Source organism: Atheta coriaria, unplaced genomic scaffold, assembly GCF_025399875.1.
Source record: "Atheta coriaria isolate IRGN ID8LTWV9N9 unplaced genomic scaffold, Caltech_Dcor_3.1 hic_scaffold_20_pilon, whole genome shotgun sequence".
Lineage (NCBI taxonomy): Eukaryota > Metazoa > Arthropoda > Insecta > Coleoptera > Staphylinidae > Dalotia > Dalotia coriaria.
The window spans coordinates 1-24,614 of record NW_027045462.1 but is presented as its reverse complement, the minus strand read 5'-3'; the positions used below and the strand labels follow the sequence as shown (position 1 = coordinate 24,614).

Here is a 24,614-nt window from a genome sequence, read left to right as displayed (position 1 = left end):
AGGCAAGCAGCGGAAAATTACTTCTCAAGGTATTTTCCTATTCTATGTTTCCACTATTGTTTAAATCTTCGAAACTTGTGCAAATAAAACATTTGCGTGTGACAAAAAAATCATTATTTAATTGATTGTTTCAATACGTTACAATACGTGTTAGTATGCACTGTGAATCACATTTAATAATATCGTCAAAAAACAACATCAGTGGAAACCTTTTGCTGTTAATTCGTAGAAGTAATTTGTTTCAACAGCAGACATTACAATCACTATCGTCGATTTGATTGTCTCATAATAACAGGCTGTTAGTGGAGTATATTGGCATTGGCATTGTGTTCGTCAATTAAACAACTCTTCTTGGATTTGACACATTAAGCACGCATTGATTTATTAAATTATTTAAAATATAAATCGTTTTTATTCGCCGGGACAATCGAAATAGACTCATGGACGTCCGAAAATTAACACGACACAAAATGTCATACTAATTGCTTATAACTTATAAACTTATAAAAGTTATAATAACATCTTGTGTATAATGGATATAATGAATATTATGAATCTATGCGTTTAGCTTGTGGCTATTGGTTTGTTGGCTATGTGTCGATTGAGACATTTGATTGATGTGTATTTGTTCTGGTCGATATTGATAGTCACGGATCTGCGAGCGCTGTGTTGTGCGTGAGCATTAATTGGAGACCTTTATATTTTCGGTCGTGTAATGATTTATAACAAAAACAACGAAGCTCTAATATCATGGCTGTCGCAAGATGTGTGCGAATATGGTGGTAGTAGTATATATCAACAGTATAATGAGTGTATTCTTAACTGCTCAGTATACAAATTATTTTTATTGATGTTGGAGTTTGATAAACAATATCGAACATTTTCAGTATCGGGGTCATATGGCCGCTGAGTGAATGCAAAGGTCTTTCGACGTTTCGAGATTAAGGAGGCGAACATAAATCAAGGCATTTGATATTTGTTCACTCCTTTCGGTGATAATACGTATCAATTCTAGATAGTGGATGTATGTTATTTAAACTATACAACAAGTCTACTTATACGCAATGTTATGTAATGTTATATTTGTTAAGCAGGCACGTAGGTACTTTTTAAAAGTGAAAATAGAATAATATTGTGAATGTAAAATGAAAATTCCTGGAATGCCAAATAAAATCTATCCTATTAGTTGTTAAATGTTTAAAAACAAAAAGTTAATTATAACAAAACAGATATTTTCAATTTCTTTTAAGACTTCGACTCTTATTATGTTCAATTTATTTTGTGATTAGTTAATTAAATCTTTAAAACAATTATTTTTTTGATAAATATTCCAATTTAATTTACATTTAAAAGATGTATAAGATTTTTAAAAGTAATCAAAAATTCAAGTTTAAAATATTGAGTAATAAATTAATTAAGTTATGAATGGAAATAATTTAGTGTGTAATAAGTCGCAAATTTTAGTTTTTAATGTCTGATAGTAGTTGCCGTTTACAGTTCGCTGGCACTGCGGCATTACCTAAGCGTCTTTTTTAAATCTACAACTGTGGCACGGCGCTTAGGTAAGGCGTACGTGAGACTTTGCAGCTATTTTGTGAAAGTATTCGCGTTCATGCCAGTGAACGCAGTCTGTTGCAGCAGATCGTAATTTTACACAATATTACAATACGAAAATTAACTCACATAAAAAATATTCATGAAAGATTACTTTAAAATGGCGCGTTAAGTACTAGTGCGCATGCGCAGTAGGTAAAACTCATTTACGTATTTTCGAATACTTAGAGTTAAGAATGTATTAGCGGCACTTGGAGAATGTGGACGTCGTCTTGCTTGGTTGATAGTGTCGGGAAGTGTTGTGCGTCCCGCCGCAAGCCGCGTGAGCGAAGCTGCGGCCGCGGTCGCAGCGAGTCGCGGGCGCAACAAGTCGCGAGAGTCGCGAGCGCGTTTGTTCGGCGAGGTTAGTGCACCGTCGATCGCTCCAACGCGAGAGGCTTTACTTTAGTATCCTGCACGCCGTCGTCGAGAAAAGCCGACCGCAACTTGGCTCGACTTAAGTCTGATTGCATTTCCATTCGCTGCGCATACTTTCGCAAATAATTTTAAATCAAATACAATTTCCGGTGTTGTGCGAAATTAATTAAAATTTGGCCAAGGCGTGTTTAGGAGAGAAAGAGAACAAAATTGCTACACAAAAAAAATCAGTGCGCGTGTGTGCCCATTTCCTCAGACAAGTAGAAAATTGTCGAACGATATATATTTACCGCAAGACATCGCGCGACTCGCCGTCCGCGGTCGGTGGCATCGCGCATTCTGTACGCGTGAAAGTTTTTCGAATGCGCACGGGCCTCACGGTTGCGCTCGCTGCTGCTGGTCTAGGATCGAAAATAATGTCCTGCAACGAGTCGACGACTCGCCGCCGTTAAAAGCCAATTGCACAATTCCCGCGTGCGCGGCTGGCCATTTTGTGCCTGTTTGACCGTAATTATCAATTCGAAAGAAAGAGACGCACGCGTACGCACGCCTGCATTACTCAACGCAACGCAAGTAAACCGGAAGTGGGGACCTAAAGTTACGCGTACTCGTATTATGTGCACACGATGAATTCGGAAGTGCTGCACGTCGTCCACGAAAAGGATCCGTGGATTGTTGAAGAGGAACCGGCATGGTTTGTTGTTGAACAAGAAGTGGCGATTACCGCCGATGGTGGCGGCATTCACGACAAGAAAGCTCGACGTAAATCATGGCATGCCATCAAGTTTGAACGGAAACGTAAAAAGGGTGTCGTTGAGTCTTCCACACCGCCGGAAGCACGCCAAAAACGTCCTTCTTGGTGGAATATTTTTGCTAATCAACAATGGCCTAGGTAATTTTTTTTCAAACCTCAAATATTTAAACTATATATACATTGTAAATGAAATGCAAATTAAAGTACTGTTTTGCTAGACTAGTCGCGTTGTTGTCTGACTGGTTGTGTAAAAGTTACCGCTTGTAAGAAAATGTTAGTTTAGGTCATCGAAAGTGTTGACCGGAAGTCGAGCGCCGAAATTGTTTTATTTGTCGCTTTCTGAAGAAGATTAGTTGGCGACCTCCAGTAACTCAACAACGTACAGGAACTTAGGAACTAATCTAACACAAATATATTTGAATATTTAATGAATGTAAAATGTGAATACCAACCAACTGGAATCTTCGCGATTTATGCACAAATATTATTTGTCAATCATAATCATTCTTAAAGCAGGGTCATTTGTGTTCGACTTGACGCTTCACGGGAAATCCTTAATGAGTTTTTTTGAATTTTGTGGGATTTGCACAACTTGCGGATAGCGTCATCACAAAACAAGTAAACAGTTTTTCAACCGTGCAGATAATTAGTCCTGGAAACTTGGAAATACTCATCTACAAAAGCAGAATTTTTCTTGATATGATTCACGATTTGATTAATGATAAATTCATACTTGAAATTCATAATTCATATTCAAATCTGGGCTTACAATTAGATTTGCAAATATTGCTCTCAATAACATTTCAACCCAGCAAGATTAATATTTTGTAGGATGCATCCTTGAGCAAAAAAATTAATGTTATAATTCTCCACCTTCTGACACTGTAGATGTAGACTATGACTACAGTGGAATAAAAATCGCAGGGGCGTTACAAGATTTATCTTCATCGCTTATCTAAGCGATTAATCAACCTTTAAAGTGTTAAAGTATCAAATGGCATTTCATTGACGGACGACAAAGGCATTTAATTTGCGATTTTATTTATTTATTATTCGTTCTTGGGCTAGCTATGTTAATTTTTTAATAACCACTTACAACGCGCACCCGTGCATTACCATAATAATAGCACCCATTTAAAAAGCGGACGAATTCGCAACCTCACAATAACAACAATCAAGAGTTGAATACGAACAAGAACTACTATTATTTTGAATATAGATTAAGAGTGACTTACACATGTCATGAATTTGAGCGCGCCGTTTATTTTTATGTATCACATGCTAAAATAATTTGCGTGCCGTGTTCATTGATTATTTAGTTTCTTGCCCACGCCTCACGACGCACGGAATTAATTCATAACACAACAACACGCCGAATGCGGATTGATATTTAAATTTAAAGTTCCTGTTAAAATAGTGGCAATTATTAAGTAAATAACGTGCGTTTCCTTATCAAGAATGGAGTTGGGCCACTTTCAAAATTAACAGCCAGATTCATTATAAAATTTGAAGATGCCCAAGTCCATTCAACATAATTTAAGATGTTTCAAATTGAAGAAAAAAAACGTCTTCGTTTCACAGACAGCTTCGTGAAGTAATACATTTTGTTTGTTAAAATCTGCCAAACCCCAAAACTTCTCAAAAATATTCTTTCTTTCTTCTTCATTATAATTTTTTGTGCACGCATTCCGACAACCACAATCTTTGTTTTCGAAATTTTTTTCATGAACAATACTTCCGGTTTAACTGTAATATCTTTTTCCTGAATTCCGTTTTATCTTTCGCACTTTTTGGATATATGGTGCATCAATCTTTTCTCCATTGTTATTTGAATCTTCATCCTCTGACGAGGAATATTGTTTTATAACTCTTTTTCTTATTCGCTTTTTTTATTTAGCTTGGTAATATTTTCGTTCCTGGCGAATTATAGAGCCGCAAGCAAATGGTGAGTTATTCACTTTTAACCGTAATGCGCACTTGGTACACGGACGCTTTCGGTCTTAATTAAGCGAGAACATTTGTCATTCGGCTCGTGGCTTATTTATTTGAATAATGTGGCGACAGCCGTCTTTTACTCTTTTTCTATTTAGTGTGGTCGTTATGGTAATATCGATTTTTAAAAGTTTAATTTATTGTTGATTTCTGCTGAAAAACATTCTTAAAATTCATACGAATAAACTATAACATTAAAATTCCGTCTATGCTTAATACTCACTTCAAATTTAAATTTATTTCAATTAAAATTAAACTAATAATCTACGTGTTTCCCTGAAAACAAAATTTATGCATGTATTTTATGTTTTTTTCATTTTCTTGAAGTTAATTTATGATAATACGATTAGCATCGTATCTCATTTTTCATCGCACGTGTGCACCCAATTAAAACAAAATTAAAATAAAAATCGAACGTATTTGCGATCTTAAATTTCCATTCGCGCATAATCTCGCATGTTATGAAATTAAGTGATACGTACTTAACATACTTAAATGTTATATTTAATTATATAAAATAAACACACAACTTTCAGCCGCGTATCGAACGACATATAAATATTAAGGTTAAGACCCCTGCACTTATAATAAACATGAAAAATTAATCACCATCAAAAATGTTTCGTCTGCAGCGATGATCTTAAAGTTCACGACCGCGTCATACAAACTGACCACACGATTTATTTCCATTCGAGTGTCGCAAACGTTTGTATCTGACATCTGACGCTTTTCGGCATATTTAGTACTAAATTATTGCCGTATAAATAAATTATAATCACTGGTTGTGAGTTGTGATTCGGGGTTCCTTATGGGTGGGACCGCGTGCGCAAGACAGGACCTATTAACCTGCGTTGATTTATTATCGAGTTAATGTCGATACAGGTTCATAAAGAAACTGCAATTGTCGGAATCATATTTATGTTTCAAGTACGAGTTAATAAAATTTGGCAGTGTACGTGAATGTGAATATTCATGTTGATTTTTAATATGCACCGGTTTTATGAAATTAAATTAAATTTCAGTTTTCAATTTGCTTTGACTCCACGAGCGCGCACCGAGCATGAAATGAAACAATAATGTCGTCTGGCATGCGCGAAAATAAATAATAAAAACGATTCATCAACGCGTGCGCATGTACAACGTTATTCTCCGTGTAACACTTTTCGTGCATAATTTATTACAGCCGGGTTCCGTAAATAATCAAGCTGCATCACGGCGTGCAGCGATTTCGTTTTATTGCATTGCGTTACATTTTATCTGCGTCGAATAACCTAAATTTTATAACAGGGCCCCGCCAAGTTTCACAAAGATTATATTTTCATTAAAAAGTAATTATATTAAGTGTATAATATATTAAAGTAATATTATATTGGAAATATTAGTTTTTTTTTTGCAAAATACTGCAAATAATTGCAAAATTATTCTTATACAGCGTTACAGTTATAAAAATTTATTATTTACGTGTTTATATTTATATTTGAGAAAATCTAAGTATGCTTTCAAAATTATTCAAAAATAAAACATGTCTTGGGCGGAAAAGTTTTATTTTTATTTTTTGATTCTGGTCCAAGTTGTACACGCGCCACCGAAATCACAACAAACCTACATTCGAATAGTCTGATCCGTCATTAGCAAGTTTCCGATTGTTTTATTTTTAAATTTACATTCGGTGTATTTTCTTTTATTTCATGCGACATTTAACACATATAGTTAAACGCACGTAATTTTGCATGCATTGACATTTTCTTGATTTAAGTTTCACCATTTTGGCCGATTTAAAGTATGCGAAAAACAATTACGACCGAAACACGAGGTGGGTTTAATACTTTTTTTATTACCACCATGAACAATGCATAATAGATTTTATTTTATTTGAAGCTATAAACGATTATAAAAGAAACGCGCTGGCTTAAACCTTGCGCGACATTATCGCATTGTCAATTTTATGAAATTGTAGCAAACACTCACGCATTCAGCGCGAAAAATGTCGCAAATTTATTTTGCATTTTTCGAGGTTAGTGCGATAAAAAATAAAACGGTGAAAGTACTTTTCAGAAAAATTGCGTATTATATGTAAATTGAAATACTTAGACATAATAAATGTCAGACACATGCGAATTTGCGATATTTGTGACCATATGAATCATTTGAGATATTGTCGCTTGCGTCCGTTTTCGGAAACTAGTTGAACGGATTTATGTGTCGGTTTTACTTATGAGAGAGATTATTTATCAAGGTTTTACTTAGTTTTGCCAATAGTTTAAGCATGCAGATGGAACATTCGATTAGTTGATTTTATCATAAATCTACCGCGATATTTCCAACTGATTTAAATTATTACTAATACTTTTGCTAATGTATCTAGTTAAAGATTAGGATCTTATGATTTTGATAGATATTGAGCAAGCTGTTACTGCTTTTATCAACTTTGTAGTGAGGTTCTAAACAGTGACAATGCAAATTTAGATAAGCGAAGTCTCGAGAATTATCTAATTTTAGAAAAGGCTTTTTAATTATATAATTATCTATTATTTTAGATTTATTTTCAAGTGTACTTCACAAATTGGGAATTTACAATGTTTTTTTATATAAATGCAATCGAAAAGTATGATTATATATTTGAATATATTTAATATAGCTTTTGCCCGCGACTTTGTCCCGGTAGTATTTAATTAAAATGTAATTCGTTTTTACTCTCTTGTTCTAGACATAGTATGTGTCAATTCTATCAATAATATTCACAATTTTATTTTAAAGAAATTAATTATAAAAAGAATTTTTAATAATGCACTTCAGCGCGCCATCTCGGGTTCAACTATTTAACTATAACTATGATTGAATTTCAATGCCAACTTTTATCCTATAGAAAAGGGCTGTTATTAGGGTTTTCCCGGCAATTATTCGAATTTTGCTTGCCGTTAAAACCATCCTTGGACTTTGACGAACATTAAAAAAAAAGGAATTGGTCAAATTGGTCTAGGCGTTGTTGAGTTATGCGCTTACCAACAGATTTTGCGATTTATTTTTATATTATAGATTAAATGTAGTTTTAGGTTTAAGGTTTATTGAGCATAAGTTAAACGTAAACTACAACCGTTTATAATTGAATTTATATCTACAATTATCAAAAAAGTAGCCCACTTGCGTCAAAACGAGAAGTCGTTAAAGATTTATTCATCGAAGCATCGAACAGCAATTACAACCACGCTGCTCATAAATACAGGCATATAAAAATGATAGCCGTTTGCTTTCGGCCATACGCGCACTATATCTTGGCTTATAGCATTATAGGCTATTCAAGTGTGTTCTAAAAATAATCATTGTTTACATGCCTACCGTGCCTTCGCTTTTCTTTGTGCCACTAGCCGAAAGCGAGACATAAAACGCTAAATATACGACCAATTGTTGCGTAGTTGTTTTCATACACGCATTCGGCATGAACGATGAGCGAGCGGCAATTGCGGCCTACCGTCGCCAGTCGGTCGCTATTTTTACCCACAAAACAAGGCGCACACAAACACAAAGACACACAAAAATACTTGTGGATAACGGCGAAACTGCCCAGCTTTGTTTACATATTTATGCGTCTCTATATTCATTAATGCGCCGATACGCTCGATGAGTAATAAATTGACGTCGCGAATGAAGTAATGCGCGCTGCATTCACCAACATGAATTGAGCATTTGCGTAAGAAGTTAATTAGACTTATACTTTAATATTTTATTACAGCATTACAAGTCAACAAGTTGTATAATGTTAGATATTTTAAATATGCAGGAAATACAACTAGTACATCAAGTAAATGTATTTTGTAATAATTTAAACAGTTTGAAAATTCAGAATGTATTTGTTTTTGTCATCAAATATGAAAATATTGCACGTGAATAATTAATTTGTATTGTGCAGTGTACTCAGGTGCAAAATAAACACAACGCTCGTGCTCGTCACGCAGTTTATGACATAATCGAATGCGATTATAATCGGCGCACTGTTTTCACTGTTTTGCGTTTGCATTGTCGATATGATTGCTGGCATTTTGTCACAACGATTGTGAAATGTGTGACGGGGACAATATGCGATAATTTTGTTTGCATTCGAAATTGCACCTTTTCTCACATTGCTGCGCTGAAATTTGCATTTGTAAACTCAAATTGCTGCATACAAAACGACGTAATTACTTTATTTTCTTAATTTTATGTTTGGTTTAATGAAACGGCAGGTGGTCGTTTGGAACGATAAAAAAATTAACTTGACATTGTGATAATATGTTTACATTAGAACACGATTGAAAAAAATTTGATTCCCTGTCGTGCCACGCAACTTTGCTATGTAGTAGCAAACAAAGTTGATAAAAAGGCCAGCGACTAATGATCAGCTTTAACTTTTTAACCATTGCTCGACTGTAATGTCATGCGTTTCGTGTCTGTCATTGAATAATTTATAGTATACTCAAACGCACAGACTCGTCGCACACGTTCCGCTTGTTTGTGCTATGCGTAGGCAAATCCAATTAAACGAAATCGTCGCCTGCGTATCACCTGCCCGCACCTCATTAGAATAAACGTGCGTGCGTGCGTTACGAATGCGCGGACAGTTGTAGCTATTTGTCTATTTCACACCGCAGGACGACGTGCAACCTCGTATTGCCTTTGAGATGGAATATTTATAATCTGATTTGTATTTGTCAACCGTTTTTATTTTCTGCCATGTTTGTTTTGCTTTATTTTTTCATACATTTTCCATATTTGTCCACGCTTGTTTTGGTTTTCGTTTAGCGCGTATTATTATTCGCTGAACGAATGTAATGCGCTTGAAATATTCGTGATTTGCGCTTAATTGTTTATTCGTTCTTATCTTAAGCACGTGGGGGGACAAGACGCTAAGCAAACCCACTGAAATAAATTAACGTCAAGGTCAAATCATTAAATTAAGCTTCATTGTTATTGTTGCGACGCGTTTAAAACTGAGAGCACTCAGTTCATAAATTAGGAAGAGCCCAAAATACAAGTCATAAAATCACGTATTGTTTAAATTATTCGAAAGATGTTAAAAACAGGTAATTAGATGCAATGCAGTCAAAATAATATTTACATTTTTATACTGTAATTTATTGCCAATAAAATTAATTTTTTATTACCAACATTAATATTAATCAACAATAGCATATAAATAAATTTAAAAAAAGATAAAACTTCAAGTTTTTGAAGTTAAATTTATTTGAACAATATTTTACGAATTATAGTACTCAGATTATTTATAAATCTCATTAATATTAACCCCGCTAGACGATAGCACGATAACAATGAGGAAACGCATCTCGAAACTTGATTATCTCTACATAATAAAACAAAGCAGGCCTGTGATATATGCTTCCGCATTTCGTTTTTGTACCAAGTCTATTATTAACTATTTATTACATATTAATTAAATGATCGAGCGTTTATGTGCCTATGAATGTTGATATGCACGGTACTACATAGATAGATTTATGTTTGGAATGTAGTCCCGTTCGGTCCTCTTTTTGTGCGCGAAGTCGACTTGATAATTCCGCTTCTGCTTTTCATCCCGCATTCATTATTATCAGCATGTTCAGTATGCGTTTGATGCGCAGACAGGAATACCAGATGACACGGACAAAATCGAACGCTGAATATTCAGCGCGAGCAACAGGATATTTTATCAAGCACGCCGAACGAATATGAATCGAAGAGGAGAGCTTCGCAAGCGTGTGTGCGGGGGCTTTGTTCTGCGGAATGAAATATATTGGCATACATTTGATGCGACATTCGTGAAATAAACAACACGCTGTTCGCGGTGTATTGAAATCAATTTTCAATTTCAATCAGTTCGCCTGCGGGCGGCAACAGCGCAGTTGGAATGAAAAAGATGGCGAGATTATGTAGAAATTCGTTTTCAGCCAATCTGTAATAATAATTGAATTTATGACGCTGGCACAACTTTTACATTTTGATTTTACAAATAGGCAATTTTATTGTTTGTAGTTACAGTGTAAGACTTATGTTTAGGCGTATAAAGCGTTTAATCTAAAAAAAATAGCAAAAAATTAATTTCGCTATCCACCTTAATTTTTACATACATAGAGGGCGTTGTCTGGTTTTTATTTTTTAGGAAGAGTTGGGTTTTAAGAAGTTAGGTTATAAATTTTATTTTTATGGTTATATTAGAAGTATATGTTGAAGACCTTGTGTAAGCATACAATTTACAATTATTTCACAATTTTCACCGCGAACTATGTTAATGCATTGTTATTTTAGATTTTCGTCCTTTATTTATATTTTGTTTTACTTGAAGGTCACGCCGAGCTTCTCAAGATGTTGGTCCGGTAACCAAAAATCACAACGAATTTCCATGGACTAGGTGAGCCCATCTGACTCAGCCTGGGTTAACATCTAATAAAACTAATCAATGTTGCGTCTGTGTATCGTACAACTAACAATCAACTAGTATAAAGTATTATATGCTCTAACAATATTAACGACCTTGCATGCCGAGAACATCATCATTCTCTACGATTCGATCGGTGCGCATCGTTCGACAATTTGTTCGACGTTTTGCAGCAAAACGTGTGTTCATGCAATGCAAAACTAGCACGTACACGCGACCAAAGCTCAATAACTCAATAACATTCACACGGTTATGGTGTTTATCATTCGCTTGGCGGAATAAAATGATATGAAAAAAATGTGTCTAACGATGTATTGTTCGCACGTTCTAACAAGCAAATTTTACATGATGTTGAAAATGTTTCTGCGTTTTTACGCCTCTTTAAAGTTAATCTCATGTTTGTCTAAACTTACATCTTATCCGTATAATGATTTGTTTTAATTATTTGTTTAAGTTTGTTTGTTAACTAACTATTTAACTACTTTTCACACATACTACATGTGCGATTTTAACGAGATAATAAAATATTATAGCCATCAGGTAATAATTATTTATTGGTTGTTTTCAGGAGTAAAAGCAGGAGTGTGGACCACGGCATTACTTCGCCATTTGATTTGGAGGCGTTGAGGGCCAAAGTCGATGGACAGTTGGATAAATCATTGAGCAAAGGTTAGTTATTTCATTACAAACTCAAGAAAATGTTGAAATCGCATTTTATGCAACCAAATGCGCATGTCGTAACCATGGAAACATGAAAAGTTCAGAGGTGAACGTTGGATGATTTATGGTCGATTATTGGAACATTTTATGCATTCAGATATTTAATATCTATGAACTTTCACCTTCAAGAGCCAATTTGACATCAACAAAATGTTAGTAGATTATTAAGATCTTAATATAATTGAAAACGATCAAATCCAATATCGTACAATTAAATAACAGGCGCGCACGCCATTAGTACTTAGTTTAATTATCGTTACTCACGAGAATTAATATTTATTACCCATGAAACGTAGCAACTTCTTACCTACGCTAATTGGAAACAAATTTAATTCGATTGCGGTAATCACGCGCGAGTTTATTAATAGCTTTTTCAAACGACGCTATTTTTAGCGGCGTCCCGCGTGTTTCGAGCACTATATTAATTGCTGGCTTAATCATTCTAACGTCAACGAGTACTGGATGTGGACGCCACTGCTGGAAGCGACTTTTAGGCATGTGCCAATTTGCTACTGTTCAAGTTTTGCGCAGGTGCGTTCAATTAAGAACTGACTGACAGACAAAACAGACGAAGTAAAAAAGTTAAGCAATTTGTGTGTGCATATTGAAAACGCGAGAATATCCAATTAAAGAATATTATTAAACCGCCCCGCGGGCGTTTCATTCGCGACGAATATCAATTATATCGTGATATATCTTGTTAGCCGATTTATTTACATTTCGTTGGTCGTCGGGCTGAATGGAAACCGGAATATGTGCGCTATGCTACACTATTAGCCGTGTTACAACATTGAAACGACATTAAAATTCGCTGCAGCGGATATTGCACATTTGCCTCCCGGGTTTCTATTTCGGCGCAAAATGGGATGTGTTGGAGGTTTTATACGTGGTGGTGTCGCAGCGATTCGAATTTCTGAACGCATGCAGCGAAATTAAATTAGATCTAATTTGGTGTATTGGACTGCCGCCTCAGTTGATACATTATAATCTGAAATGTTATTTGCAGTGTGATGTTAGTCTTTTTTATTGTTTTTTATTTATCTATATGGCAAATTAATCCATGCAGAATGTCAAAGATGAAAAATTCACACAACACAAATATAATTCACTAATTTAAAATCTAGCAATTCCAAACATTACATTTTGCACTCCATTAAAGCGTAAATATTATGAATATACGTGCCAAATTAACACGTAAAGTCGAACACTTTGTTACTTTTTATTTTCGTTGTAAGTTAATCTTTCATGGCATCATATAATTTCAACATTTCTGTAACACATTTGCTGCTTTCATCTTCTCAAAGTCGCAGTTAAAAATTTTAACTACCCGTGGCAGTCTGTTACACGTGTTTACGTAAACCCAAAGTAATCTCAAACGGCGCATTTTTGCTTCCAAATCCGTGGCGAGCTCTTTTAAAGTACATTTGTGGATGCGTTGGTACAATGCCAAGCAATATATTACCGCCATGAGCGCCCACTCCAAATAAACCCGTGTTTTATGCATGGCATAAATTTTCCATAAAACTACATAATGTACGAACCGCCTCCGAAAACAACAGACGCATTGCCACGCACGCGTTATGCGATGCGTTGTGCGTAATTGAGTAATTATATTTTTATTGCGATCGATTCGGATCGATACCCAATTATGGGCATAACCGCAGTTGTGGCGTCGCCCATGTCCATGTACCTTGTTGTTGTCCCGCGGCTGGATGCTGCTTCGTTACGATTACGTTAATATTAATTGCGTTTTAAACATTCATGCAATTTTGGCTTTATTCACTTTTTGTAGGAATTGTGAGCTGTTATCGATTTATGGAGCGCGACGGTCAAAACGTGACGTGTTCGTTTCATAATAATAGCTTTTGATCGAACCAACTAGAAATATTGAGTGAAGTAAAAGTGATTTCAGGTTTTTGAGGTCGCGTTAATATTATATTCAATACGATATCAAATATATTCGATACGAAAAGCCTCCCGATTTTAAAAAGTTTCCGTGCCATTAATTTTCAAATAGTAAAGTTTATTTTCTGTCCATAACATTGCAAAGTTTTTTTTTCTCATGTGTCCCTTTGAACACAATTTTCGTAATATAAAATGTTGGTTTGCACGATCGCTATCGATTTTCATGAGATTTGATGATATAGTTAAATATTTATTTACCTGGCCCGATAATGAAATAATAATGGGACCTATTGAATTATGAAGTTACAATAAGCTTCTGTATTTATGTATTAAATCTTGCGAGTGCCTCAATTTGGCATCGAATTGCCCGTATATGTTCACGATGAGAATGTTTGGTTGCCTATCTGAATATGAATATAACATTCAACCGGTGATTCTGTGGTCGTTAATTAAACAATTAATAATCGGCGAATATTTGAATAAATCGTGGTTGCGTTGCACCATATTAGATCAGCTGTAAAGATGAATCATTTATGACATTGTCAGTTTACAATCTTGCTTGCAATTGGTTTGAAGGCAATTTGGCCGTTGAAATAGAACAAGTTTAACACTTCACAAAGTTGCGAAATTTAATCTAGGATATCAAAGTTTAACAACCCTAAAATTATTTCTTTAGCTTCGGTGTTATACCTAAAGTTCAAAATAAATGTTTCTTCACTTCACTACTTTTGAGTTTCCTGTTTGTGTACCTCGTTCTCCAGCGTTGAGATGGCGCGCTATGTACTGGTCCTTGATAAATTTTCACATATGCCTATAATATTTTCAGCAATTTGTTTGGTAGTTTTAAAATATGTTATGTTCTAAAATGCTTAACAATTTTAAGTAAATATTGTATATTTGCATTTATAATTTTTTCGAGAAACGTTGAAATACAAATTTATGTCCGATTAAAACAACTTTTAGTGAATTATTTTTGCATAATACAATCACAATGAATTATTAAATTACAAAGCTAGTGGTTGCGAAGTTGTAGGACGTTGCTCTAGATTAATTAGTTGTGTTGTTCCTCTGTGGTACCGTTAAAATATACACTGGGCATTTTAAAACGACTTTTATTTTTAAGAAATGTTGGGCCAAATTCGAAACATTAGCTAATCAGAATGATATAATACCAATAAGGATCTAACTGATCAGATCAAATATGATGACTAGTATAGTATAGTTTATGATCTAATTAAATAATTAAAAATTGATGATAATCTTGAACAAATTGGCTAAATAAGTTTAGATACTTTTAAAACAACCATTTGAAGTTGCTTGACGCCTCGGTATATTCAGAGTTCTGCAGGTCGTAAATTCATGCGCCATGGCCTTGAAACAAACGATTCCATTCATTCCAGCGCGCAGTGACTCATGAGGTTATATTATTTAGTCGCTGAATCCGCTGTCATCGAACAAGTAGTTTTGTTGTGATTGTGCCTCTCGGCCTGCGCATCTCCGCTGCAGGCGCCGATCGCGATCGATATGTTTACACGTGATCAACTGATAACACGCTAAGCAGCTGGCGAAAATGAACTTCGTCGACGACTATTACGATAGAGTCGGCAAGATTAACATCGACGCGGACGAATTCGACTTTGTTTTGTGCGATGCGGACGGCCTTCCGTCGCGGAGAGGTTAGACTCGCCGATGTTTCCAGTTTTTGTATAACCTGCTCCTGCAAACGCCAATTGTACACGTTTATTATACCTATGCACATTTGAAATGTTTTAAAGTGTATATTTCATATGTGTTGTTTGAAATTGTAGATGCTGATGGCTCCAGCAATAGCCTTGCAGAGAAGAAGAGAACTGGACCCCCTGAGAATACTACAACATATATAGTAAGTGTAATAATTGACTTTTTGAATTCATTGCCTATTATGGAATTGTATGTTGCAATCATATGTAACATAAGTGCCACTCTACTTACATAAGTGATAGTCAAATAAAATGTTTGACTCTTTCTATTGCTAGCAATAAAAGAATGTAATAAAATGATCTTATCACTTTCAGGTTGCTGATAGAGATACACTGACTTCATTGGCTGCTAGATTTGATACTACTCCATCAGAACTGACCAAATTGAATCGTTTAGGCACTCCATACATTTTCCCTGGGCAACAATTGTTTGTACCTGTCCGCGTCCCAGTTGATAATGATTCAGACGCATCCACACCTATTGAAGAGTCACATGATGAGCTCCCAGCTGATGAGAAAGGTGAATTGATATATTAAATTAATATCTTGCACTTTTAATATCCACTAAAGATGTCACACTATAAACTGTTCAGATGTTAGTCATAGCCAACTTAGAGTGAGCTAGCATTGCAGTGTCAGTGTAGACACATTTTGGAATTGAAATTTGTGGTTTAACACTGACGAGGCATGTATAAATAGACAGTGAGAGAATTTTGAGTGCGCAGCGTGCACAAATATGTCGCGAGGCGGGAGCACTTTTACGTCGCAGGCGATAAGAGAGAGAATCAAATAAGTGGCGGTATTTACTTTTTCAATACATGCCAGAATCGCGGTATTGTACATTATCAGACAGTCGAGCGCGGACAAAATAATTTATGGTGTTTGATATAGCTGCGATTGCAAATTCGCGGCATTTCACAAGATGAAAATCAGATGTGCTAGCATTGTTTTACGGGTGCCATGTTTGGGTTAACATTTTTTCAGAGTGAGTTTTGACGTTCTTGTTTTAAAACGTGGCTAATACAAATTGGGCGCATATTTTCCGCATTGCATTGTGCCGTGCCTTATTAGCAACTCTGTTTGTTTGTTATGTGACATAGTGTTAACACGTTGCGTTAGACACGCCGTGCTGCTATATTGTGATGTGTTGTTATCAGTGCGAAATTATAAGTGTGGCACTCAACGCATATTGTTTGTTTCTAGAGCTCCTCGACAATCTGCGACCGGTAAGCCCCAAGCCAGGCCATGTGGAGCGAATACGGACGCCTTCCGGCCCGACTGACATCATCGCTGAGGAGGAATCAGCAATCTACAAGCGTTTTCTCAAGATCAACGTACGACATATCACTGATGGACAGGGCGTTGTATCTGGCGTGTTGTTGGTTACGCCAAACGCGGTTATGTTTGACCCCAACGTGTCCGACCCACTCGTTATCGAGCATGGTCCGGAGGCGTATGGCGTTATCGCACCGATGGAATTTGTTGTTAACGCCGCCATTTACAACGATATTGCTCACATGAGAGTGGGCCATATCGAACAGAGCGGTGGCGACAAACCCGAAATATACTATCCTAAAAATGAGAAGAGCACCACTGATTCCTTGCTGGTTAAGGATGAAACCTTTCCCGAGCTGGGTATGTTTGCTAAAATTAATTTTTCTAATCCTGAAGAATGTTTTTAATTTCTATTTGTGTGTTTTAGTCACCGCGGATGATGCAGAATCAATTTGTTCCTGCACTGAGCGCGAGGGTGACGCATTTCCAAAGGCATTCGAGCGTGATCTTGTCACGCCGACCAATCTGGACGATTCGGAAAACCTGACAGTGCAACGTACTGCTGAGGAGCGACGCAAATCGTTACTCGACCACCACTGGGCAATTCCTTCGCGCGACCGAGCTTCTATGGACACGGACGAGCTGTTGCCCTTGTCCGCATCTCCAGCGCCTCCCAGTAACAACGACGAGGACGAAGACAGCCTGACGAAGCAGAGCTGCCACGATTCAGGCATTGACATCCGGGACACCAGCATGCCTCCGGTCGTCGCTATGCCGACGAAGAAAGTGAGTAGTTTTACGCCGATTGCGTATTTAGTAATCGTATAATTAATGATAATACTAACTGATTTTTGTTTTTATTTTCTAACTTAAAAATTTCCACGCATGAATAGCCTTTAACTCAGGTAATTAGCAACTCATTAGTTGGCGTAAATTGTTACTTTCATTTTGGGATTTCTTCTATTTTAATAGGTATACAGTGATGCGGATGTTATTTTATCAAATGATTGGGTACCACCGCTCACAATAGCGCCAACACACGTGACCAATACGGAGTCTACGGATAGTCCCGGACGCAAAAAAACTAATTCGGTTTCGTTCAGTTTGGACTCCAGCTCTGAGGCAGATCAGAGTTCCGCTTGTCTCTCTAGCAGTGCCACTGATAAAGACGAGCTTGATAAAGGAGGAGAAAGTCGGAAGAATAAAGTATGTACATAAATATTTTAATTCAGATTTTGGAAAATTAAAGTTTGATTTTGTGTAGATGTTGAAACGACTGTCATATCCTCTCTCCTGGATGGAGACGTTGGCAGGCGAAGGCAGCAAGGACGAACCAGAAAAAACGCCGCATCCTCATTCGGCTGACGTACATCACTCATCGTCAGTCTTCTCAAAAGTCTTTTCTAGGTAAGCACAATTTTGCTTATTTGGCAAAATTCTGTATCTCATGCAATAATGACGATGCATGCTTTTTTCGAAGGAGCACTTACTGCTTATTCTATTAACAAGTTGCGAATAGTGGCAGCAAGGAATTGCGTACACTTTTAACTCTCCTTGCTGCACCTATGTGACTAATCATAATCTATATAATCCATGAATTGCATTCGCAACGCATTCAGTTCGCCAATCAACTTGGTGGATTTTGGTACTGGTCTATTCTTGAGCAAAACACCCTCCGAGGAGAGCGGTGGATCGGGCGGGCCGCACTCCGGCGGCAGCGGAGGTCCGCCGATGACGCCGGCGACCGCCGCCACCGACTCTCCACACACGGACTCCTCTAGCTTCTTTCCGACTAACATAATAAGCTCGATGGGTGCCAGCGTCGGCGCTATGGGTGCTCAGGTAGGGGCCTCGGTCGGCGCGACCGTCGGTGCTGTCGGCGAGGCGGTCGGCGCTTCGGTGAATGCCGTCGGAGGCGCCGTCAACGCTGTTGGTGCCACTGTTGGTGCCGTGGGGTATGTTCATCAGTGTTGGTCGTACACTACCACACCCGACCGCGTACACACTCGCGAAACCCCTCGAATGCTTGGTGTCGCCCTGCAACCAGCAAAAAATAAACACATCTTCATTCTCACAGCTTGCACCTGACTAACCAAAACACTCACACCAAAGCAATGTCTAACGTTCGTCAGCACACCTGTTTATGTTTAATATGCTTGTCGTCCTTAGATTAACACACGTCTCACTGACACTAACTTTTCGTGGACTATGCAAAAAACACAAGAACCGCTTTGCGGCATCAGGTAATGAACGTATTACCTGACGCTTAACAGCCTTAGCTCTAATCTGGTTTACAAATATCGTGTCACTTAAACACTAATGTGAATAATATTGCAGGCGTTCATCGGTGGGGACCTTTATCAGGCAGCCGACGGAGAGTGGCAGCAAGGGTTCCAAGGCGCCGCCACCGAAATTAGATTACAGGTCAATGGTATCAGTAGATGACATGCCCGAGTTGTTTGTCTCGTTTGAAAGTAAGTTATAAATCAAAACATGGCTTCTGTAGTTTAACCTCAAGTTAATCTAAAATACAGGTTTCCGAATAATTTAATACTGATAAAACAAAAACCAAATTATTTAAACATTATCATTCGACATTGGCATTTTAGAACGAATAATAGTTGTGCTTACACAGCACCGGCTGAAAACCGTAGAACTTTTGTAGTTGGATCCATAGTTTTACATTCTTAGTGTTGTTATAATTCATCTTGAGAGTTCAATTTGTGGTTATAGAAATATCGTTTTTTTCGTAATTGGGCTGGATAATTGGCCACACTAAAAATAAGTGATGCATCACGTGGAAATCGCTTATTTATGTGCAAATTAAGTTTGATGAGAATCAAATTACACTTGAACCGTTTATATCTACGACCACAAGTTGTTAAATGAATTTTAGAATGAACTGCGTTGAGAGTGTTTATTCATTCAAATTCGGTTTGTTTTTTGCAACTAAACATATAAGAATCAGAAAAACAAACTGAATTAAATAAATCATTTCCATTTTAATGATTGTGAGTAATTTATCTGTTATGGCAGTGCGTTCGCCGCACTTTGGGCTTGGCCAGCTGGGTAGGTGTAGTTCATATATGCTTCTGCACCGCATGCGTTTTTTACTCTGATGTTTTTATCTATTTTTAATTATAATTATGCTGCCTGCGAATCGTTCGTTTTCATAGTGTTTTTTTTTATCATCTATACTACATACAGTTTAAAACAACAAATGCGTTTTTCTATTTTATGATTGAGGACTGACTGCAAATATGTTTAACTTATTAATGGCAGTGATGTTTGATTATTTTTTCGAAATAATATGAGAATGCGAAAATTTGCGCGCGTGGCAAATTTATTAAGTAAGTTTTTGTTGTAGAATTGATTCCAAGGCCAGCAAGGTCGTGTGAGGACCCGCCGCTATATCTTCGTTTGCGAATGGGCAAGCCCATAGACAAGCCGATTCCGCGCTCAACGCCGCTGATGTCCTACGGCAAGAAACGGATGCGGCCAGAATATTGGTTTAGCGTGCCGAAAAACAAGGTCGACGAACTCTTCAATTTCGTACAGGCCTGGGTTCCGTATTTATACGGCGAATTAAACGAGGAGCATGTACGTGTTTGCCAACTGAGCGATAATGGGAGTATAGAATGTTTTTATTTTGGTTTACAGGTACGTGGTAGGGGTTTCTCGCTGGTGGAACCCGACACAGAACTGTGGAGCGACGAGCCAACACCGTCGGCCAGCCGGCACGGCAGCCAGGATGGCGAAATCACCGAACTTACCAAAGAAAGTTGGGAGGTAAGCCTTGTTTCATTTTCGACAATTCATTTCATTTGCGAGCAACATGTAATATTATACGCGCTATCATAAAGAGAATATGAAATCAAATCACCGATGTTGCCAACGGGTTGTTTACAAACTTTTTGAATGGCAAGGTCAACGAGTGCGGAGCGCACATTTTGTAAACAAAGGAACGAGATCTTTTCAACGAACTTTTTTTCTGGCGGGACGCGATTGATTTTGACTGCAAATGTGATTTAGCAACAAGTATGTAACGTTCATAAATATCTATTCATTCCGTGTGCTTGTGTGTGGGTGCAGCTGATCAAGGCGCCATACGTTAAGATCTACAGCATCATCAAGACGCAGACGATGTCGGCGGATGGGAACGATGAGGTGACCTATGCACGTCACAAAACCAAACAAAAAACACGCCAAACTAAAATGTTGTTGTACCAAGTCGTGTTTATGCCTTCTTTACCCGCCCTGCCTGCCTCACTCGACTACTTCTCTCACTCCTTTAGTTGTTATCAAACCGAAACTTCCGACCACTGTCCCTCGAACTGCGAGGGCAGAGGCAGCGCACACCAAAAACCGTAGTTGAATTCTGCTTTCATTTAGTATGTGGCTATGTTAGCATTCCTTCTATGTTAGAATACTAGCGATGTAAATATTACTGTCTGGGCCGTCCATGCGCAATTCTCTCAAGACGAGGCCAAGACACACACTTGTGTTATCAAAGGTTATAATTGGAATGTGGTAGGAACACATTATTCGTTGTAACTTTTTTTGCGCCTGAGCACAGTACGAGTTTGATGTTTTTGGACATTGGCTATTACGTAAATTGGCACACGCTGGTATGGGGCGCACCTTAGTTATTTCATACGCGTATTTCTCTCATTTCCGAACTGCAGCCAGCATACAACAACTACAACATTTACATGATGCAATTTGCTAAACCAGTTTAAAACAATTTTACAATGATACATGCGGAGCGTATCTTTTGGAGTCGAACTTGTTTTAATCGACACACGAGCATAGCTGTTCAAAACATACAGACGAACTAAAATAGAAGGTATAAATAGACGAGCATTTGGCGATTCCACCTCGGCGGTAACGCGTAGTTTGAATCTTTGGTATTTGTGCCCGGGCGTTCATTAAAAATTCAAATTTATCAACTTCGGCGTATTAGCATATTAAACAGTTAATTCGATCACGTATGAACAAACACTCTCGAATATCTCGAGAGACGCATCGCGAATATAAACACAAGTAAGGGAACAAGTTTTGTAGTCGGACGGTTCAGTATAGCGTACACCAACAGTTGGTCGGCAGTGAATCGCTTATTTATTAAATACGTGCGTTTGTTGTGAGCCAACACAGTGCGGATTTACAGTCTACGTATATGTTATACAATTACTGTGATTACTTCGTTTGAAAAAAATCACTCAATTGTTTGCATAGAAAAAAAAAAACAATAAACGCGCTTTTGCGCTGTGCCGAATCGCGACTGTCAACAAAATTAACTTTACTTGATGTGGCAACGAGTGCGTTGATTATGAAAAGCGGACGTATTTAATTGAAGTGGGACCAGCCGAAACTTGCTGCTGACATTCAGAACTGCGTACAACACTTTCCACTGCTACAATCGACATGAATTTCGTAAGGAGATTGAAAGTTCATGACATTTCGGCGAACACATACATAAATCATAATACTTCATTCCTCGCATCTACCTTTTAGCTGTGTATGTGATTGATGAATCAATGATTCAATCAATCGGAATGATTCTATAGACATAGACTACATGTGCTTTTATGTTACGCTCACATATATTTTCTGTGGATGGAATGTGGGATTAATCTTGATTGTGCTTAGGTGTTACCCATGTCCGAAGAGTTTCGGCGTGCGCTGTATGCGTCTGCCAATCCACCCCTGGACGTTGAGCTTACCCCACCGGATCTCGTTGGAAATACCGAGGTACTCACCTATGAGCACCGAGAGTCACTATGTAAACATTTGCCGGCACGCGCCGAGGGCTATGTTTGGACCCTGGTATTCAGCACTAGTTCCCACGGCTTCTCGTTGAATTCGATGTATAGGAAGATGCACAAATTAGAATCGCCCATACTACTTGTGATTCAAGATACAGACAATAACGTGAGTACATTTACCTCAACAAACTGTTAGCGCTTATGTTGAAACAATCTCCACTGTTGACGCTAATTAAATATTGTTTGTCGCAGGTATTTGGTGCTTTAACATCTTGCGCATTGCAAGTTTCTGATCACTTTTACGGTACTGGAGAATCGTTGTTATTCAGATTCAGCCCAGAGTTTCAAGTGTACAACTGGACCGGTGAGAATCTGTATTTCATCAAGGGAAACAACGAGAGCTTGAGTATCGGCGCTGGAGATGGCAAGTTCGGTTTGTGGTTGGATGGCGATTTATATCAGGGCAGGTCCGAGTCATGCAAGACTTATGGCAATGATCCGCTCACCCCAAACGTAGACTTCGTCGTGAAGACTTTGGAATGTTGGGCATTCGTTTAAAGTAATTTATAATTCCTGATAGCTGAACGCTAAGTGTGGCAATCTGGTAAGGGCAGGTATACGACATCAAAACGTCACAAAGCCGTTTGACATAAAAGAAATCAATGCGATCAATGGACGCTGGGCTGCATTGTGTTAGTTTGTTGGGGCGTTTGCTGTCTCACGCAAATTGAATTGATCAAACAAACGCTTTATTATTTATTGTTATAAATTTGTTATGAATACAAAATCAGCAACACAATTGATACAATTGCTTATACTTATAGTCATTGTCGATACGTTCACTTAGTGTTTTGGCGGTTAAAATTGTGAGGCGGGGTGAGGCGACTTGATGAGTGAACGCTCTTAGATTATCGATAAAATTGTTGCGTAGGACTAATCATCTGGTCAAATAATAATTGAAAATATAAAAATAGTCATTCTATGTTGCTTCTTGCTTACAACGAATGACCACACTAGGAAACAAGCTCCCTTTATTTATTGTTAGCTCTCAGCCCGGAGATTGTGTTGTAGCAATTTGCCGTACGAAGAAAGGCTGTAGTGTCTGTCGTGTCAATTAGATGCGTAGTTATAACGCATATCAGTTGTCAATTTCAAGATAAAACCTAACAAAGCAAACACGGACTGTGGGGGAGATTGAATTACAACATACACAAATGATACAAATTTGAAACCTTTATGCAGGGCATTGGCTACAAAGAGTTACATACTTACATATGTAGTTAAGAAGGTAGGTTTAATGTAAGGCAGGTGGTGATAGCGTACAGTGCAGTTTGCTTGATCACTGTGGGAAAATTGATTAGAAAATATTTATTTTTGCATGTTGATGCCACATCATTCACCAATTAATGTTTTGTGATATTTGAATTGGCTCCGCGCGACCCGTGTGTCTACACACCTACAATTAGCATAACGGATAAGCTATATTTAAAGTGTTATTGCAGATCAGACGTTGTTAAAGTAAAAAAAAAAAGTGATGTTATCTCATTCGCAAACCAACAACTGTACGTTATGTGATAGATGTTGATGTAGATGCCCTGTAATGTACATGTTTAGAGGCTGTTATGCGGTTCGAAAATTTCTCCATGCGACATGATTGAATGTATTCTGAGCAAGTTCTGCTGATGGAATGATGAACCAATTAGAATTAACAATACTATTTAAACAAAAATACATACCATCATAAACTATGTATATCGAAAATTGCATTAAAATAGAACTAAATATTAATGCATAAATAACAAATTAAATGTATATTTTTTGTAATGTAATGTAACGTTCGAGCGCTTGTTCTTTGCGAATGATGAAATGTGGAGAGATGGAGAACCGTAAATATTTATTAGGAATTAGGTTGATGTCTATAAGTTGTGTACTATAACGTTTATCTAGTTATCTATCTGTATAAATATTGTATATAATGATGATTATTAATCAAAGAGGTGTTTTCTTTATTGGAGAAAAGCAGATCATCAGGAACATTTTTAATTTTATAGAATGTTCTCATTTAATATTTTTATTGATATTTCAGT

The 24,614-nt window shown here is 37.3% G+C and overlaps 1 protein-coding gene and 1 long non-coding RNA gene across 12 annotated transcripts; one reads left to right on the top strand and one right to left on the bottom strand.

Moving 5' to 3' along the window:
• Positions 1–1,936: 1,936 nt before the first annotated feature.
• mtd (TLD domain-containing protein mustard) lies at positions 1,937–24,521 on the top strand. 11 transcript variants are annotated; one of them, XM_065315980.1, is made up of 17 exons: positions 1,937–2,863; positions 11,031–11,096; positions 11,692–11,792; positions 15,557–15,630; positions 15,803–16,007; positions 16,691–17,122; positions 17,190–17,548; positions 17,656–17,667; positions 17,735–17,968; positions 18,027–18,169; positions 18,382–18,717; positions 19,100–19,236; positions 20,130–20,362; positions 20,423–20,551; positions 20,855–20,929; positions 22,412–22,693; positions 22,780–24,521. In XM_065315980.1, the coding sequence occupies exons 1-17, from the start codon at positions 2,598–2,600 to the stop codon at positions 23,083–23,085; spliced, it is 3,390 nt and encodes a 1,129-aa protein (XP_065172052.1). In that variant the 5' UTR covers positions 1,937–2,597; the 3' UTR covers positions 23,086–24,521. The 11 variants fall into 11 exon arrangements, with proteins under 11 accessions (XP_065172052.1, XP_065172054.1, XP_065172055.1 ...); XM_065315982.1 differs by lacking the exon at positions 17,656–17,667; XM_065315983.1 differs by lacking the exon at positions 20,855–20,929 and having other exon boundaries at positions 1,939–2,863.
• LOC135802409 (uncharacterized) lies at positions 18,380–19,104 on the bottom strand. The gene is made up of 2 exons (XR_010550545.1): positions 18,856–19,104; positions 18,380–18,799 (listed from the first exon to the last, which is right to left on the bottom strand). It is a non-coding gene; the product is annotated as an uncharacterized lncRNA (long non-coding RNA).
• Positions 24,522–24,614: the final 93 nt, after the last annotated feature.

Excerpts from the sequence above, each read along its gene's own strand:
- mtd (XM_065315980.1), top strand. The coding sequence starts at position 2,598 with ATGAATTCGGAAGTGCTGCACGTCGTCCACGAAAAGGATCCGTGGATT. Across the intron at positions 19,237-20,129 it reads GTTGTTTGTCTCGTTTGAAA|AATTGATTCCAAGGCCAGCA; the intron begins GTAAGTTATAAA and ends TTTTTGTTGTAG. Across the intron at positions 20,930-22,411 it reads CGGCGGATGGGAACGATGAG|GTGTTACCCATGTCCGAAGA; the intron begins GTGACCTATGCA and ends GATTGTGCTTAG.